At 58.6% G+C, this 18,572-nt stretch overlaps 1 protein-coding gene across 9 annotated transcripts in view; it reads left to right on the top strand.

Annotated features, from left to right (window-relative positions):
* Positions 1 to 18,572, top strand: part of EXD3 (exonuclease 3'-5' domain containing 3) — a 79,067-nt gene that overhangs the window by 50,651 nt on the left and 9,844 nt on the right. For 5 of the 9 annotated variants that reach the window (XR_004263916.1, XM_032261689.1, XM_032261691.1 and 2 more), the window contains 2 exons: positions 9,423 to 9,476; positions 9,707 to 9,838. Coding sequence is in view for 7 of the 9 variants with exons in the window: in XM_032261689.1 (XP_032117580.1) it covers positions 9,423 to 9,476; positions 9,707 to 9,838 (186 nt within the window). In the remaining 2 variants the exon portion in view is untranslated. Of the gene's footprint in view, positions 1 to 9,422; positions 9,477 to 9,706; positions 9,958 to 14,620; positions 16,034 to 18,572 lie in introns of those variants that run through there. The other 4 variants (XR_004263917.1, XM_032261692.1, XM_032261694.1 and 1 more) reach the window with 3 other exon arrangements.

Genomic DNA, 18,572 nt, shown 5'->3' on the forward strand with positions numbered 1-18,572 from the left:
AAAAAAAAAAAAAAAAAAAAAAAAAGAAACAGCTCACCAGTTCAGTTTTGCTTGGAACTGCATTGACTCTATAAATCAATTTAGGGAAACGTGACATTTTTAAGATATTGAGGCCAGATGTAGTGACCACACCTATAATCTCAGCACTTCGGGGGGGTCAAGGAGGGAGAGTTGATTGAGCCCAGGAGTCTGAGACCAGCCTGGGCAACACAGTGAAACGTTATTTCTAAAAAAAATTAAATTAAAAAAAATAGGCAGCCGTGGTGGCACACACCTGTGGTCCTGGCCTGGCCGCCCAGGGGACTGAGGTGGGAGCATCACTTGAACCCAGGAGGCTGAGGCTGCCCAGTGAGCCATGATCACACCACTGCACTCCAGCCTGGGCAACAGAGCTAGACCTCGTTTAAAAGGACTCATAAATCAAATAAAACGATACTGAGCCTTCTCTTCATGGATGATTATCTAACTCTGTCGCCAGCCTGGAGTGCAGTGGCTCGGTCTCAGCTCACTGCAACCTCTGCTTCCCGGGTTCAAGTGATTCTCCAGCCTCAGCCTCCCGAGTAGCTGGGACCACAGGCACGTGCCACCACGCCCAGCTAATTTTTGTATTTTTAGTGGAGACCGGGTTTCACCATGTTGGCCAGGCTGGTCTCAAACCCCTGACCTTGTGACTCGCCTGCCTCAGCCTCCCAAAATGCTGGGGTTGCAGGCGTGAGCCACCGCGCCCAGCCTCTTTCTAACACATTTGATAACCTCCATAAAGATCTTGCATGTCGTTTGTTAGATTTCAACCCAGGAACTTTAGGTTTGTGTTGTGTTTATACATTGTGGGTTCTATTTCCTGCTCTTGATGAATCCGCCGTGTATCCAGAAAACTTGCCAAGTGCCCCTCAATCTGACTGAATCGTTGCCAGCCATTATCATCTGCAAAAAATGAGCGTTTTCCTTCTTCCACTCCAGTCCTGTATCTTCCCTCATCTTACCATCCGTCGAGATCTGTGAGGCAGTGCTGAATGCAGGTGTGGTGGTGCGGTCCTTGTCCTGTTTCTGATTTAGGAAGGAGTGTTTTAAAATGACATAGGGTGGCTGCTCGGGATTCTGAACCAGGCTGAGGACGCTCCCCCACGATTCCACGTTTGCTATAAGTTTTTGTTATAAATGAATATTGAATTCTACCTAGTGCTTTCCTGGCAGCTATTGAGATATTCATAGGATTTTTTCCTTTAATCTGTAAATGTGATGAATGACATGATTAACTCTTTGAATTTGGGACTAATCTTTCCTTCCTGGGTTAAATTCAACTTGGTCTGCATAATGCCCCCCCCAACTTTTTTTAGATGGAGTCTCACTCTGTCACCCAGGCTGGAGTGCAGTGGCGTGATCTTGGCTCACTGCAACCCCTGCCTCCCAAGTTCAAGCGATTCTCCTGCCTCAGCCTCCTGAGTAGCTGGGATTAGAGGTGCACGCCACCACGCCCAACTAATTTTTGTATTTTTAGTGGAGACAGGGTTTCACCATGTTGGCCAGGCTGATCTAGAGCTCCCGACCTCGTGATCCACCCGCCTCAACCTCCCAAAGTGCTGGGATTACAGGCATGAGCCCCTGTGCCCGGCCCATATTGCCCTTTTTAATACATTGCTGCCTTTGGTCTGTGATTTTTTTTTTTTTTTTTATTTTTGAGACAGAGTCTTGCTCTGTCACCACGGCTGAGTGCAGTGGCATGATCTCAGCTCACTGCAACCTCCACCTTCCAGGCTCAAGCGATTCTCCTGCCTCAGCCTCCCAAGTAGCTGAGATTACAAACATGTACCATCACGCCCAGCTAATTTTTGTATTTTTAATAGAGATGGGGTTTTGTTATGTTGGCCAGGCTGGCCTCAGACTCCCAACCTCAGGCAGTCTGCAGCCCCGGCCTCCCAAAGTGCTGGGATTACAGGTGTGACCCACCCACCTGGCGTGGCCTGTGATTTTTGTTCAGGAAAGTTGTATCCATCTTCACGAGTACGTCTGACATGTAATTTTCCTTTCTCTTTTTTTCTAGCCTCATAAATATGTTGGGAAGTTTTCTCTCTTTTTTCTGCAACTCTTGAGTAATAAATTATCTGCTCCTGAAATTGGCTCACTTCCCATGAGGCTTCCTGGGCCTGACGTTTTCTCTGGGGAGAGTGTTCTAATGCTGATCGCTAGTAACAGTTATAGAACCAATTAGCAGTCTGCGTCTTCTTGGTCACATTTGGTCATTTGTAGTTTTTCTGGAATGTGTCCACCTACGCCAGCACTTCACATGCGTAAGTGTCCGTGGCTGGTGTTCTCTGTGGAGGCGCGGCGCTGCCTGCAGCTTTACGGTCGCTTCCCAGTGCTCTCACTCTTCTCTGTGATCTTGCAGAGATGTGTCAACTCACTGCCTTTTAAAATGACCAGTATCAGTTTTGTGGATTCTTTCTGTTGCATTTCTGTTTTCTGTCTCATCAGTTTCCATTCTTATCTTTCTAACTTCCTTCCTTTTGCTTTCTTGGGGTTGTTTCCAAGTGGCATTGCTTAGCGCCTTAATTTTCAGACTCTTTTTTTTTTTTTTTTTGAGACGGAGTTTCACTCGTGTTACCCAGGCTGGAGTGCAATGGCGCGATCTCGGCTCACCGCAACCTCCGCCTCCTGGGTTCAGGCAATTCTCCTGCCTCAGCCTCCTGAGTCGCTGGGATTACAGGCACGCGCCACCATGCCCAGCTAATTTTTTGTAGTTTTAGTAGAGACGGGGTTTTACCATGTTGACCAGGATGGTCTCGATCTCTTGACCTCGTGATCCGCCCGCCTCGGGCTCCCAAAGTGCTGGGATTACAGGCGTGAGCCACCGCGCCCGGCCAGACTCTTATATTTTATGATATATAAATATTTGAGGCCGCCAGGCACGGTGGTGGCTCACGCCTGTAATCCCAGCACTTTGGGAGACGGAGGCAGGCAGATCATGAGGTCAAGAGATGGAGACCATCCTGGGCAATATGGTGAAACCCCGTCTCTACTACAATGCAAAAATTAGCTGGGCGTGGTGGTGCGTGCCTGTAGTCCCAGCTACTTGGAAGGCTGAGGCAGAATTGCTTGAACCCGGGAAGTGGAGGTTGCAGTGAGCCAAGATTGTACCACTGCACTCCAGCCTGGCGCCTGGCGACAGAGCAAGACTCTGTCTCAAAATATGTATATATGTATATTTAAGGCCATAAATTTTTCTCAAAGTATTGTTTCGCTGCCTTCTATCAGTTTTGATGTGTGGTGTTTTCATTTTTAGTTCTAGTAAAGTTTTAATATCAATTATGATTACTTATTTGCCTTTGTTCTTTAGAAGGCCGTTTTTCAATTTCAAAAAGCTCGGATCTTGGGGCTTTTTAGTTACCTTTTTAAAAATGATTTCTAACCTAACTTCAGGAACATAGTCTGTATATTTCCAATTTTGGAAATTTCTTAAGATTTGCCGTTTAGCCAAGTAGATGATCCTTTTTATAAATGTTCCACATGTACTATAAAAGGGTATGTGGATCCCCTTCAGTCATTCTCTCTCTCTCTCTCCCCCTTCTCCCCCCTCCCTCTCTCTCTCTCCCCCCCCCCCCCCGCCCGCTCTCCCCTCCCACCCCCCACCCCTAACACATACATACACTCAGTGGATCCAGCTTGCCAAATGTGTTGCTCAGCCTCCCAAGTAGCTGGGATTACAGGCGTGCTCCACCATGCGTGGCTAATTTTTATATTCTTAGTAGAGACAGGGTTTCACCATATTGGCCAAGCTGGTCTCAAACTCCTGACCTTGCAATTTGCCCGCCTCAGCCTCCTAAAATGCTGCGATTACAGGAGTGAGCCCCCGTGCGTGGCCGAAATTGTCTTTACCCTGTTTACTTTTCTGCCTGATTCTACCAGGAGAGCCACGCTGAAGCTTCCTGTGACAGCGCATTCATCAGACTTTCCATGCAGTCATGTCAGCGTTTGCTTTATACGTTTTAAAGTTATGTTAGTAGGTGCATGTACATATTGTTAGAATTCTTTATCTTCCTGTTGCGTGAAATCTTTTTATAATTATGAGGGGAATCTCTTTGACCCTAGTAATGCTCTTTGCTATGAAATATATTTTAACTAACATTAATACCATTTCTCCAATAGTCTTCAGTTATTAGTATTGGTAGACAGCTTTTTCATCCTTCTTCTATGTAGTAGGTGTCTTTCTTGTAAACTCTAGTTGGATTTTTTTAAAAATCTAGTCTGTCTTTGATTTTTAACTTATTAATTTAGTCCTCTTACATTTATTGTAATTATTGATGGAATTTGGGTTTAGTCATACTATCTTAATTTGTGTTTCTGTTTGTACAACTTTTCCTATTCTTTTTCCCCTTCTTTTTTTAATGCTTTTAGCTTTTGTTACCTTCATTCTGTTTTTACCTCAGTCAGTTTGAAAGCTGTAAATTCTATTACATTGCTTTTCTTGTTTTCTTAAAATATGCATATTTTGCTATGGTTTTTTTTTTGTTTGTTTTTTTTAAGACAGAGGCTCACTCTGTCACCCAGGCTGGAGTGCAGTGGCGCCATCTCGACTCACTGCAACATCCGCCTCGGATTCCAGCAGTTCTGCCTCCCCCCCAGGGAGCTGGGACTACGGGTACGCACCGCCACGCGCCACGCGCGGCTGTTTGTGTTTTTAGCAGAGGTGGGGTTTCGCCATGCTGGCCAGGCTGGTCTCCACTTCCTGACCTCAAGCGGCCTCGGTTTCCCAAAGTGCTGGGATTAGTCACGAGCCGCCAAGCCTGGCCGAGAACGTTAACATGTATATTAGGGTTAACAATATCTAAAGTTACAGTTAAGTCAGGAAACATACTTTATGTTTCATGTATTTCAATACTTTTTGGGGTACAAGTGGCTTTTGGTTACATGGAAGAATTGTATAATATTGAGGTCTGGGATTTCACTGCAGTCACCCAAATAGTATACATTGTACCCAACATGTAGTTTTTTATCCCTCCTGTGTAGCCTCCATGTAGCTCCTGTGTGGTCCCTGTGTAGCCCGGGTAACCCTGTGTAGTTCCTGTGTAGCCCGGGTAACCCTGTGTAGTTCCTGTGTAGCCCTGTGTGGCCCCTGTGTAGCCCTGTGTAGTTCCTGTGTAGTTCCTGTGTAGCCCTGTGTAGCCCCGTGTAGTTCCTGTGTAGCCCTGTGTGGCCCCTGTGTAGCCCTGTGTGGCCCCTGTGTAGCCCTGTGTAGTTCCTGTGTAGCCCCTCTTTGGCCCCTGTGTAGCCCCGTGTAGTTCCTGTGTAGCCCTGTGTGGCCCCTGTGTAGCCCTGTGTAGTTCCTGTGTAGCCCTGTGTGGCCCCTGTGTAGCCCTGTGTAGTTCCTGTGTAGCCCTGTGTAGCCCCTGTGTAGCCCCGTGTAGTTCCTGTGTAGCCCTGTGTGGCCCCTGTGTAGCCCTGTGTAGTTCCTGTGTAGTTCCTGTGTAGCCCTGTGTAGCCCCGTGTAGTTCCTGTGTAGCCCTGTGTAGCCCCTGTGTAGCCCTATGTAGGTCCTGTGTAGCCCGGGTAACCCTGTGTAGTTCCTGTGTAGCCCTGTGTGGCCCCTGTGTAGCCCTGTGTAGTTCCTGTGTAGTTCCTGTGTAGCCCTGTGTAGCCCCGTGTAGTTCCTGTGTAGCCCTGTGTAGCCCCTGTGTAGCCCTATGTAGGTCCTGTGTAGCCCGGGTAACCCTGTGTAGTTCCTGTGTAGCCCTGTGTGGCCCCTGTGTAGCCCCGTGTAGTTCCTGTGTAGCCCTGTGTGGCCCCTGTGTAGCCCTGTGTAGTTCCTGTGTAGCCCTGTGTGGCCCCTGTGTGGCCCCTGTGTAATTCCTGTGTAGTTCCTTTGTGGCCCCTGCGTAGTTCCTGTGTAGTTCCTGCGTAGCCCCTGTGTAGTTCCTGCGTAGCCCCTGTGTAGCCCCTGTGTGGCCCCTGTGTAATTCCTGTGTAGTTCCTTTGTGGCCCCTGTGTAGTTCCTGTGTGGCCCCTGTGTGGTTCCTGTGTACTCCCTGTGTGGTTCCTGTGTACCCCGTGTGGCCCCTGTGTGGCTCCTGTGTGGCCCCTATGTGGTTCGTGTGTACCCCCTGTGTGGTTCCTGCGTGGCCCCTGTGTGGTTCCTGTGTGGCCCCTATGTGGTTCGTGTGTACCCTGTGTGGCCCCTGTGTGGCTCCTGTGTACCCCGTGTGGTTCCTGTGTGGCCCCTATGTGGTTCCTGTGTGGCCCCTGTGTACCCCCTGTGTGGTTCCTGTGTACCCCCTGTGTGGTTCCTGTGTGGCCCCTGTGTACCCCCTGTGTGGTTCCTGTGTACCCCCTGTGTGGTTCCTGTGTGGCCCCTGTGTGGTTCCTGTGTGGCCCCTGTGTAGTTTCAGTGTAACCTGTGTGGCCCCTGTGTAACTAGTCTTTCTTCTCTGTGGCCTGTGTTTTCATGTGTCTCCCTGTAATTACTTTATTTGCCAGTTGCGTTTGTTCCACTGTTTCTGTTCATCATGTAGGTGTATATTTGTTATCACCACAAAGTAACTACCTGTGTTGCTTTTTTGTTCCTTTTTTGTGGTGAAACATACACAACACAAAATTTACCATTTTAACCTTTTTTTTTTTTTGAGACGCAGTCTCACTCTGTCGCCCAGGCTGGAGTGCAGTGGCACGATCTCGGCTCACTGCAACCTCCACCTCCCGGGTTCAAGCAGTTCTCCCACCTCAGCCTCCCAAGTAGCTGGGACCAGGCACGCGCCACCACACCTGGCTTATTTTTGTATCTTCAGTAGGCACAGGGTTTCACCATGTTGGCCAGGCTGGTCTCGATCTCCTGACCTCGTGATCCGCCTCCGTTGACCTCCCAAAGTGCTGGAATAACAGGTGTGAGCCACCATACTGGCCTCATTTTGACCATGTTTAAGTGTACAATTCAGTGGCATTAGGTATATTCACAATGTCATTTATCCATACCAGTACCTATTTCCAGAACTTTGTATCATCCTAAAGACTCTACCATAGGTACCCCTCTCCCCCACCAGCCCTGGGGGCCACTGTTCTACTTTCTGCCTCTATGAATTTACCTGTCCTAGGTACCTGGGAGAAGTGGAGTCATGTAGCACCCATCGGTTTGTGCCTGACTTAGCCACTCGGCGTGTCTTAAGGGTTTACCTCGCCGCAGCCCGTGTCGGAGCGCCTTCCCCTCCGAGGCTGGGTGGCGTCCACTGCAGGGCGGACCACGCGGTGTTTTCTCTTCATCTGCAGTTGGGCACGCGGGCTGCTTCTCCCTTCTGGCCATTCTGAATGAGGCTGCTGTGAACACTGATGTATGAGTCTCTGTTTGAATTCCTGCTTTCAGCGCTTTTGCTTGCAGAGCGAAAAGTGAACTGCTGAATCATGTACTCATTCTGTGTTTCGCTTTTTGAGGGGCTACCAGAGTTTTCCGCAGCGGCCGCACCGTTTACATTCCCAGCAGCGATGCATGGGGGTCCCAGTTTCCCCACGTCCTCACCAGTGCTTACTTTCCTTTTTTTCCATTTTTATCAAAGCTATCCTGCCGGGCACAGGGGCTCACGCCTGGAATCCCAACACTTTGGGAGGCTGAGGCAGGCAGATCACCTGATGTCGGGAGTTTGAGACCAGCCTGGCCAACATCACGACGCCCCATCTCTACTAAAAATACAAAAATTAGCCAGGTGTGGTGGCAGGTGCCTGTAATCCCAGCTACTCAGGAGGCTGAGGCTGGAGAATCGCTTGAGCCGGGGAGTCAGAGGTTGCGGTGAGCCGAGATCATGCCACTGCACTCCAGCCTGGGTGACACAGCGAGACTCTGTCTCAAAACAAAAAGATAAATGATATTAAGGAACTATTCTGAACGCATAGAAGGGCGTCCACATCCTCCTCCACCACCTCTGTTCCCCGACTTCCCTGGCTGGTCAGCATGTCGCCTCCCTGTGGCACGGGAGCCCCACTGGCTCCTGAGTCCTTGGATGTGACCCTTGGCTCTTGGATCACCGTGGCTTTCTGCAGGGTCTGGACACTCCAGCCTCACTGTCACCCTGGCTTTCTGTGGTCCAGCCTCATTGTCACCGTGGCTTTCTGCAGGGTCTGGACGCTCCAGCCTCATTGTCACCGTGGCTTTCTGTGGTCCAGCCTCATTGTCACCGTGGCTTTCTGCGGGGTCTGAACACTCCAGCCTCACTGTCACCGTGGCTTTCTGTGGCGCCTGGATGCTTCAGCCTCACTGTCACCCTGGCTTTCTGTGGTCCAGCCTCATTGTCACCGTGGCTTTCTGTGGCGCCTGGATGCTTCAGCCTCACGGTCGCCGTGGCTTTCTGTGGGGTCTGGACACTCCAGCCTCATTGTCACCGTGGCTTTCTGTGGCGTCTGGACGCTCCAGCCTCACTGTCACCGTGGCTTTCTGCGGCGTCTGGACGCTCCAGTCTCACTGTCACCGTGGCTTTCTGCGGCGTCTGGACTCTCCAGCCTCACTGTCACCGTGGCTTTCTGTGGCGTCTGGACGCTCCAGCCTCACTGTCACCGTGGCTTTCTGTGGCGTCTGGACGCTCCAGCCTCACTGTCACCGTGGCTTTCTGTGGCATCTGGACGCTCCAGCCTCACTGTCACCGTGGCTTTCTGTGGGGTCTGGATGCTTCAGCCTCATTGTCTGTATTTCTGCCTTAGATCTGGAATCAGTCATTTCTCCAAAAAGTTCAGGCTGCTTTTGGTGTAAAATGTCCGTAGAAACCAGTGTGGGTGCGGCGTGCTCCCAGCTGCAGGGCAGGCCTTGCCTCCAGGCCTTTGCAGTGGGCAGAGTTCGGAAATACACGTGTTAAAAAATGTATAGCGTACATCAGAAATTCATACCGAAGCCGTCCAGGGGTTTTCCTGTAAGCTTAATATCCTGAATTTTTACCTCCTTTGTCAGCTGAAAACTCTAATACTGAAAAAATCAGCCACATGGGACATCTGTGTTACGCCGCCGTTCACACAAAGCTTTGGGGTCGCGGGTCAGTCCTGCACCAAGAGGGGGTTATTGCAGCATATTTTCCATTCCTGATATGTGGTTAGCTCCCCAGAGCTATGGGGTCAAGTTACTGTGTTTTCAAATATCTGGAGTCTCTTGGAATACCTCTGTGTATGTTTTATTTTTTTCATTTTCTTCTGCTTTTGAGGTATGGCTTTTTAAATTCGATTTTGTTTGTAATTGTGAAAAATGTTTGCATGGTACCAAGATTAAATCTTCACAATGAGGTGCTACCCAGGCCCTGGGCTGCAAGGGCTCCTAACCACGCAGACCCCGGGCAGAGGCCGCCCTGGGGGACAGGGGGCCTGGGGCAGGGCCAGGATCCGGGGAGCTGGGGGGCGGCGAGCAGAGGTGGCTGTCCCAGGAGCACGGAGCTGTGCCCTCACCCCTGGTCTCTCCTCCTGCATAGGTCGCCAGGCTGGAGGGGAGGATCATCCTGACGTCAGGGCAGCCCTACCACACGGTGAGTGCCCCACGGATGAGCCCGAGGGGCCAAGCCCCATCTTCCCAAGCTCCCAGCCCCTCGGCCACCCCCACCTCAGGGTTAGCTTGCCGTGGGCTGGACCCCGGCACCTCTGCCGTACCCCTGATGGGCTGAGAGAGGGCCCCTTCCCCGTGCTGGTGAGGCGGGCTGGGCCTGGGCAGGTGCCAGGCTCCGTGCTGCCCCTCAGCAGCCTAGCCGTGCCTTTGCAGCTCCGGGCCCAGGTCGGGGCTGGGCGCTGCCTCCTGGTCGACGGCTCCCTGAAGGCCCAGCAGCAGGCCAAGTCTGTCCTCAGGCATTTCAATGTGCGTGTCACCCATGAAGACATCTTTAGCCGCTGCCAGGTGGGTCCCGAGTACCTATCCCGCCTCAGGCTGGCACCGGATCAGGGGTCGGGGTCTGGGGCCGGCAGAGCGTCCCTCGTGCAGCCGGCAGGGCCAGGGGACGGCACAGCCCCAAGCAGGTGCTGGTTTGGATTTGAGAAACTCCCGCCAGCCCCCACGGGGCTTCTGGCAGGCATCGAGGGAAACCGTGGACTTCCCTGCGGGCTGGGTGGGTCCTGCCTTCCAAAGGCAACACACAGAATGGCCTGCGTCTCTTGGTGTCATCTAGCAAGGTCTGGGCAAGAGAGTCCCAGAGTGGGAGCTGTCAGACCTCAGTGGACATCCATGGGGAGGCAGAAGGTGGCCCAGAGCCCCACTCACTTCTCTCCCTCCTGTCCTGTCCCCAGTGCGGGGCTGGGCTGAGTCAGCTGCCCGGGACCCCGGAGCCGCACTGTCTAACCATCTGGTTTGAGCCCACTGGGCACCTGGGCATGGCCAGGGGGCACTGATGCTGCCTTTGCCCCTCCACGCCAGGACAGGGTGAGACTGCCCTCAGCATCAGGGTCTCCGTGGGCAACATGGGAGAAGGAGGACTGTGGGGCTGTCCTGGCTCTCGGAAGCTCCCAGAACGTTCTGGAGTTAGGGCTACATCAATATTCCGCTAGAGCAGCAGGTTGTGGCTGCTCCTTTAAGCCCGGTTTTGTTTTGTGGGGGGACGGAGTCTCATTCAACCGTGCAGGCGGGAGTGCAATGGTTCAATCTCAGCTCACTGCAGCCTCTGCCTCCCAGGTTCAGGTGATTCTCCCACCTCAGCTTCCTGAGTAGCTGGGATTACAGACGTGTCCACCGCGCCCAGCTAATTCTTATATTTTTAGTAGATATGGGACTTCACCATGTTGGTCAGGATGGTCTCGAACTCCTGACCTCAGGTGATCCACCTGCCTCATCCTCCCAAAGTGCTGGGATTACAGGCGTGAACCACTCTACCTAGCCTCTCAAGCCCCGTTTTCTGGGGAAGTTTTGAGACCCCCTTATGGAGGGAGACCCCCTTATGGAGGCCACTGCCAGGGTCCCTGCTGGCACCTGGGCTGGGTAGGGAGAGGCCCTGAGCTCAGCTCCACAGCATGGTCCTCAGTGGTGCCCACCTGGCTGAGCAGACAGAAGCAGCCCTGGGCCTCCTGCTGCCGCCCTCCTGCCCCTGAGTCCTCAGGCTGGGCCCGCTGGGTTTGATGCAGGAAGGAAAGGGGAAGCCGTGGCTCCAGACCTGCAGCCAGCCGCGCACCTGAGCACACAGGCCCCTGCGCTGGGGGTGCAGCTGACCCTCTGGCACCACTGCCCTGCAGGGACAGCGGCCTCTGCCTCAGGCAGCAAGGAAGTGCGCTGCAGGGGCCTCTCCCTCAGCCTTGGTCTCCGGGCGGCAGGAACCGTGTCCGCTGCCTCTCTTTGTCTGTGCTCCGCGGCAAGCGCTGTAAAGACCCCAGGATGTCCGGGACGCCTGGGGAGGCATGTTAATGAGCTTTTCAGAATCCGACGGCTGCATTTTCTTGAGAAAACAGGAAGTTGGATAGCTGGGAGGAAACCCCTGCTGGAGCCCCGGGCAGCCGGGTGCTGGGGAGCGCCCCTGAGGACCCAGGCCAGGCACAGAGGGGCCGCCAAGCCCTGTGTGGAGAAGGGTGTACAGGGTGTGAGGCGGAAGAGCGGACGTTGGCCTGGCTGAGGACAGGAAGGGGGTTGGGGGGTGCTGAGCAGGTGGGGGCCACCCGGCCCCATGTCCGCCCTGCCTCTTCGCTGGCAGCTCCGGTTGCTGATGCCACTCTGGCAACCACACCCTGCAGCCCCCAGGCTGCCCCTGCCATGGCAAACAGGAGCACCAGGCCCAGGGGGCCTGCAGGTTCTGTGAGAGAGCAGGCCTGGGAGGGGCCAGGGCCAGAGCCACACCCGCCTTGGGGGCCAGCAAATGCACAGCCCAGAGGGGCAGCACCTGCCGCCCAGGACCAAGGCAGTGAAGGAGGGAGCAGCTGGGTCTCAGAGACACAACAGCCAGTGGGGGTCCAGCCCGGAGGGCACCTGGGCCCTGGCTGCAGCCCTCAGCCACCTGCCACCCGTGCCAGCCCCTCCATGTGGGGCGACATGGGGAAGGGGCAGACGGGTTGCCTTGGCCCCACAGACTGCCCAGCCCAGGGCCCTGCAGACACGTGGGTCTCTCTCAGTCAGTGTGCACAGCCCACAGATGCTGGGCGGGGCGCAGCGAGGAGAGACCCATGCGTCCCACAGGGGCTGTGGCTGCCTGGCCTGGGAGCAGAGCACACACTGGCGGCCAGAACCTGAGCCCCCTGGCACAGGAGTGGTGCCAGTCCACGCAGAGCCCCGTGTGTGGGCCACATGCGACGTCAGGTGGGAGCCCAGCTGGAAGGGAGGCCCTTGTCAGGGCTGGGACCCTGGTAGGCCCTAGCAGGGTGTCCTTGGGCAGGTGACAGAGCGCTGTGGGGAGAGGGCCCCCACGTGCACAAGGGCCCCGTAGGGCCAGCAAGATGGTTCCAGGAGGGCAGGAAAGGGGTCTCGTCTCTGAGAAGCCGAGACATCTACGTGGCGCCCAGCCTTCCAGGGCATCGGCTTGGGGAGAATGGAGCTTGCTTTGCACAAGCACATCAGCCAGCTGGTGGCCCAGTGCCCGCAGCCCCGGGCCCCACGTGTGCGCCTGCCTCCTCGGCTCTGGAGTCCCGAGAGGTGCTTGGGGCGTGGAGGGCCAGGGCCCCAGGCCACTCGCCCATGCTGGGCATGTGCTCTGGAAAGTTCTTCCTAGGACTGGGCAGGCTCAGGCCACATTCCCACCACCCGCTCCAGCAGCCCTGCAGCCGAACCCTGGGAGCTTGGCCTGAGTGGGCAGCTGGGAACACCACTGACCAGCCACCCCACACGCTGGCTGCCCCATCCCTACCCTAGGGGCCAAGGGAGGCCCCGTCCTCAGGGCCAGCAAGGTGGGCACAGACAGAGCAACGAAGCTGGGCCCAGCTCCACATGGCTGCAGACCCCGGCCCTGCCTGAGGCCACCATGCACTGTGTGGACACCAGGGGGCTGCTGACCGTCACTGGCCAGCAGATAGCATCAAGCTCAGGCTGACCCAGCAGCAGAGATGGGCCCTCTGCCCCGGAGCTGCCCCCGGGGCCTGGCTCTGGGCTTGGTCACAGGACCTGAGGCTCACAGCCTCCGCTGTTCCCCCAGCTTGGGCCAGAGCCGGCCAGCTCCCTGGAGAGCGCCTGCTGCCTGCCTGACTTTCCATTTTCTTCTCCTTCCTCTGGCTATTTTGGTGCCGTTCCCGGAGGGAAAGCCCACTGGACGTGCAGTGTCCCCAGTGCGAGGCCGGGGTGCTCTCCGGGTGGCGTGGCTGAGCCCAGAGACAGGCCAGGGACCTGGCCAGGGGTCTGTGGCCACTGCCAGCTCCACCACTCAGCAGGGACCCCGAGCGGTGGGAGTCCCGGGTGCTGGCGTTCCTGGCACCGGCTTTCTGGTAGCATCTGCCCACGTGTGTCCCTGAGCCAGGCAGGGAGTGGCACCCCTCAAGGGCGGATGGACCACCAGCCCAATGGGGCTGTGAGTCTCAAGTAGAGGGCAGGGCTGTGTCCTCTGGGGCAGGGTGGGGGTGGGGAACATTCCTAGTGCCGTCCACCATGGGAAAATATTTTATCAAAGAAACTTGAGCTTAAAAAAAAACCCTTACCATGAACCCCTGACATGGCATAACGTCTATTTTTACTGTCCTCAATCCCCACCCCCCGGCGTGGTTGGGGGACGGGCTGCCGTCCCACAGAGACACGGCCTGAACCAGTGGCGTCAGGCCCTCGGAAGTGGGCATCCCAGGAGGCCGCAGTGACCCTGCCTCCAAGGGCTCCCAGGCAGAGCCGGCCGTCGTGGAGGGGATGGAGGGGCAGCCGGGGCCCAGCTCATGGGCACCTCGGAAGCCCTGCAGGGATGGACAGGGACCCTGCAGAGGGTGGTGGACACCAGACCAGGGGAGAGGGGGCCAAGGGCCAAGAGAGGGTTCTTAAGGAGGGGACGGAGTGGGCTCCAGGGCAGCTGCCACCAGCCGTGGACAGGGGCTTCAGAGCCCAGACCCAAGACCCAGCCAGGGGGCCCAGGCGGCCCGCTCCTGCCGCAGGCTTGGAGGCCCTCACATTTTCTGTGCTTAGCTGATGGGCAAAGGGACAGTCAGGAGGCGGTGCAGCAGCCACAGACCCCAACCCCCCAGCCTCTGTCCCCCTCAGCCCAGACTCCATTCCCTCACCAGCACCCCCGTGTCACACAGGCACGCCGGGTGCAGGACCTCCTTCCACTGCTCCCAGGGTGTCAGGAGGACGATGGGCCCTCCAGCCAGGGCATGGAACTGATCAGCCCAGAGGGCCATGCAGCCCCTCCTCAGGTGGCCCCAGGGCCTGGCTCCTGCTTCAGCGGCTGGGGGTCCAGCATGACCCCCAGGCTAGGGACACAGAGGAGGGGATGGCACCTCAGGAAGCTTAGTGCAGCCCCCAGGGCTGACAGGAGGGTGGTCAGCCAGGGGCCCAGCTGGTCCCTCCAGAGGCCACCCACACCACCTCCCCACAGCCTTCCGGGCTGGGGACCCTCCAGCCTTGAGTCTCAGCCAGAGCCCAGCCTAGGTTCCCACCAGATGGCCCCTGGGGATGGAGGACCTGGACCCACTGGCCTGGGGGCTGCAGGCTCTTGGTGACCCAGATCCCACCTGGTCACTTGAGGAAGGATCCTGGCCTTCCTGGGCCCTGGTGGCAGCCGCCCCACACCCTTTACAGCTGCCACGAGATGCCTGTCCATCGGGAAACCATGGCACCTGGCCTGCCTCACATGCCCCAGCCCTTCCATGATGTCACAAGCATCCCCCATCGTCCTGGGTGAGCGGTGAGGCCATGTGGAGCCCCTCGTCTCCTGCCCACGCCAGCATCCCCCTAAGCCGAGCCCCTGCAAGTAGCCTGGGTGACTGGAGGGCTTCCCTGCACCGGGGACTCCGGAGGAGCAGCCTCCCTGGGAATGTACAGACACATGGGGTGTGGGTGGACATCGGGTGGCCAGGACAGCCGGACCTGGGGCCTGGACAATGGGGCTGGGAGGCTTCTGAGCAAGCATGGCTGCATGTCTGGGCCAGGGCAGCCGCTTCCAAGGTCAGTGGGCAGTGGGACGTGCGTGAGCCTGGGCAGGGCTGAGCTGGCCACGTGGGCAGCAAGCAGAGGCCCATCAGTACCCGAAACTGTCTGGGGACCGTGCTGGAGTGTGGGGAACCAGGGCCTGCCTTCCCCTGCTCCATGCCCCCGTGGCGGGACGGGAAGACCCAAAGAAACCTCCGGGGAATGCAGGAGCACTGGCCGCTGAGACCCGGCGTAGGAGGACTTACCCTCCGCAGCTTGAGGGGTCAGCGGGGATGGTGGCCCCAAGTGCCAGTCAGGCCTCCAGGGGTGGGCACAGGCATTTCCCTGGAGCTGGGGGGAGGGGGCTGGGGTACCCCATGGCTGACTTTGGGAAACCCAGGCAGTCTGAGGGCCATGCAGCCCTCCTCAGGTGTCCCCGGGGCCCCACTCTCCGCTCAGCCTGGATGGATGGGGTGGGCAGGCTGGCCTCGGGGGCTCAGGGGTGCAGGCAGAGGGACTGGCCATGGCCAGGTTCAAGGAGGGGAGTTCTGGGGAGCTCCTTGGGGTGACGAAGTAGGGTCTGTGTCCGGCCGCTGTTTCACCCACCCTCCCGGAGAGGCACTGGGGTCTCCTGACCCTCCACTTCCACCCTCCTCCATGCCAGCCACGCTCAGAGAATGACCTGGGTCACCTGGCTCACCTGAGCGGGAGAGCCGCGCCCACGCCCTGCACCGCATGACATGGGTTTGCTGAGGTGGGGAGAGAAGAAGGGGGTCCCTGCCCTGCCAGCTCCCCAACTCAAGAGCCCACACATGCTCCTCCCCCGTGGGCCCCCTGGAGGGACGGAGCAGGGTGGGCCGGACGGGCCACTCCCCTTCCATCCGAGCAGGCCCCTGTGCGGGGCGTGGCTCCCGGGCTGCAGCAGCCCACGCGGCTCCCGCGCGGCCTCTTCTTAGACTCGGCCCCCAGTGACTCTGCCCAGCCCCCGGCAGCGGTGAGCAGAAACGCTGCCCTGTCCGCCTGCCCCGCTCCCGTCCCCGACCCCTGCAGCCCAGAGCGGCCTCCCCCTCCCCCTCCCCCTGGCCGGCCAGGCCCCAGCTTGGATGTCGCCTCCTCCAGGAAGTCCCCCAGCCGCTCCCGGGGGGCGTACTCGGTCCGTCTCCTCGGGGCGTGTGGGGCGGGTTCGGGGCCTGCCACCTGCCGCCGGGCCGGCCCCATTGGCTGGGACGGGGACGCGCGGGGCGCGCGGGCTCACGCCCCTCTGTGGGTGGGGGGCCGAGTCCCCCGGCGACCCCGCGGCCCCTGGGAAGGCGGGGTCTCGGTCCCCCGACCCCTGCGACCCCGGACGGGCGGGCGGGGCCCCCAGGCGGGCGCGGGAAGGCCGCGGGCGGGCGGCCGTTTGCTTTTGAATCTCCGCCGGGCGCCCTGAGTGGCCGTTTCAAAGGCCGGCCGCGGGGGCGGGGGCCGTTCCCAGGCGCGCCCCGCCCTCCCCGCCCCTCCTCCCACTTTCCCACGCGGCCCGGCCCGGCGGGTTCTCACGGCCGCCGCCCCTCCCCCGTCTGGGAAAGCCAGCGCGCCGCGCCCCGCGCCCCGCCGCGGCTGGGGGGGCCGGGGGAGGGGACGAGAGCGGGGGAGGGGCGAGGGGGGGCGAGGGGGGAGGGGAAGCCCTGGAGACCCGGGGAGGGGGAGAGGGAGGAAGGGTGAAGGGGGAGGGGAGAAGGGGGAGTCTCCTTGGGAGTCTCAGAGACAGGGGGGCCACGGCGAGGGGGAGGGGGAGCTGCCCTCCGCCCCCCGGGATGGGGAAGGTGTGGGGGCGCCAAGGAGCCCCTGGAGGGAGCCCGAGACTCAGGGCAGCCTGAGTGGCCTGGCTTGCGTTTGGTTTGACCCCGGGCAGGTGGGAGCGTCCGGGTCTGGGCGGGTAGCAGGGTCTGGGGCTCCCGACCCTCGACCCTCGGGCGGGCCGGGGATCTGACGCACACGCACTCTTGCTAACGTGAATTTCAGAAAACGATCATTTTTTCATACAAAAATGTGCCCCGAGTTTTATCCAAAATTCACGCCCAGGGCTTTGTGTTCTGCTGTCCCTCCCCCGCTGGGGGCTGACCAGCCCATGTGGGTGGGAGACCCGGTGTGAGGGCCTCGCCTCCTGGACAGGCCAGCCGGGGCCCCCAAGTGTGCTGGAACACGGGCCACGCCCTGAGGGGTGCCGGGCGCCGGGGTCTGAGGCCACAGGCTTTAGAGCTGCCAGTGGGTCAGGCCCACATGTGTGGCCTCTCGGGCAGTGGGGGCACAGGCAGCTAAGGCCCAGGCCTGGACACCAAGGCCAGGGGGCAGAGGGTGGGGCTGCCTTCCTTCGTGGTCCAGACCTGAAAGCCCAGTTGGGAGGTGCCCAGGGAAAGGCTGGGCCCCCCACTGGTCTGGGGTGACCTGTGCAGACGGGTGCTGGGCCAAGGAGGGCAGACCCCACTGCCAGGCACCAGCCCCCACCCCACTAAGCAAGCACTGGGGTCCGCCCCGCAATCCAGGCAGGGTCCGTGACTCCAGGCAGCACGCTCTGAGGCAGCTGCAGGACACGGAGGCCCTGACGCAGGCAGTCACAGGCCTCCGTGTTCAACCCCGACATCCACCCGGCGCGCACGCCCCGTCCCTGGTGCTCATTAGAGCGCGTGCCCAGACGCGGCTCCCCAAGACTCAACATCCCTGTCGCCTCTCCGACGCTCAGCGCCCAGCTTTTGGGGGCTCTGGGGTGCGGGCTGTGGGCCCAGTTGTCCCGACCCCCAGGGACCCTCTGGATGCCGGCCCTGCCCAAGGCCCAACCCCCGTGCTGTCTGTGGAGACATTGTCCTGACCACACAAAGGGCACCGGCAGTGGCCGGGTGGGGGAGGGGCTGGGCCTCGTGGGAACTGCCCTTCAGGGCCCCGGGCAGGGGGGCAGGGGGCAAGGGGGCAGGGTCGAGGCCTCTCCGGGTCTGCCGTCCTCAGTCACAGTCTCCAGACGGGAGCATTAGGGCGGGGGTCACTAGGAGGGTGGCTACCAGCTTGCATAGACTCAGTTTTAAAATCCTTCCCCAAAGACGGCCACTATGCGCGGCTCCACACCTCCCCAGGGGCCTGGGGCTCAGCCTTTCACCCACCCCAGCCCTGTCTCCAGTGGAAAATCAGTGCCAGGGCTGGGCAGGTTCTTGGGGCAAACTCTGGCAGCTCCCTTCTCTCTGAGGAGGCTCACAGCGCCATGGCAGGGGACAGTGTTGGGTCACCTTTGGGCGGGCAGCCCAGGGCTGCAAGGAGCTCTGGGGACAGCGTGGGAAGCTGAGGTGTGGGCCAGACCCAGGCTTCAGTGGGCAGGTTGGCACCTGATGGCCTCTTCCCGGGCCGCTGACCCGCCCTGTCCAACGAGGTGTCAGGCCCACACCCCAGGCCCACCATCTGGTGGGCAGCTCTGGGGGAGGTCAGAGAGCACGGGCTGGCCTGGGGCCTTGGGACCTGCCCAGGGGCTTGCCAGGGACCAAATGTGTGATATCCACCCCCAGAACCCTCTTCCCGCTGTGAGGATCTCGGCACACAGCCTTGCCATGCGGAGGCAAAGGGTGCTGGGGGCCCTTCCATGTGGCGGGAGGGCAGC

This window comes from Sapajus apella, unplaced genomic scaffold (genome assembly GCF_009761245.1).
Source record: "Sapajus apella isolate SASKATOON/1434 unplaced genomic scaffold, GSC_monkey_1.0 scaffold126, whole genome shotgun sequence".
NCBI lineage: Eukaryota > Metazoa > Chordata > Mammalia > Primates > Cebidae > Sapajus > Sapajus apella.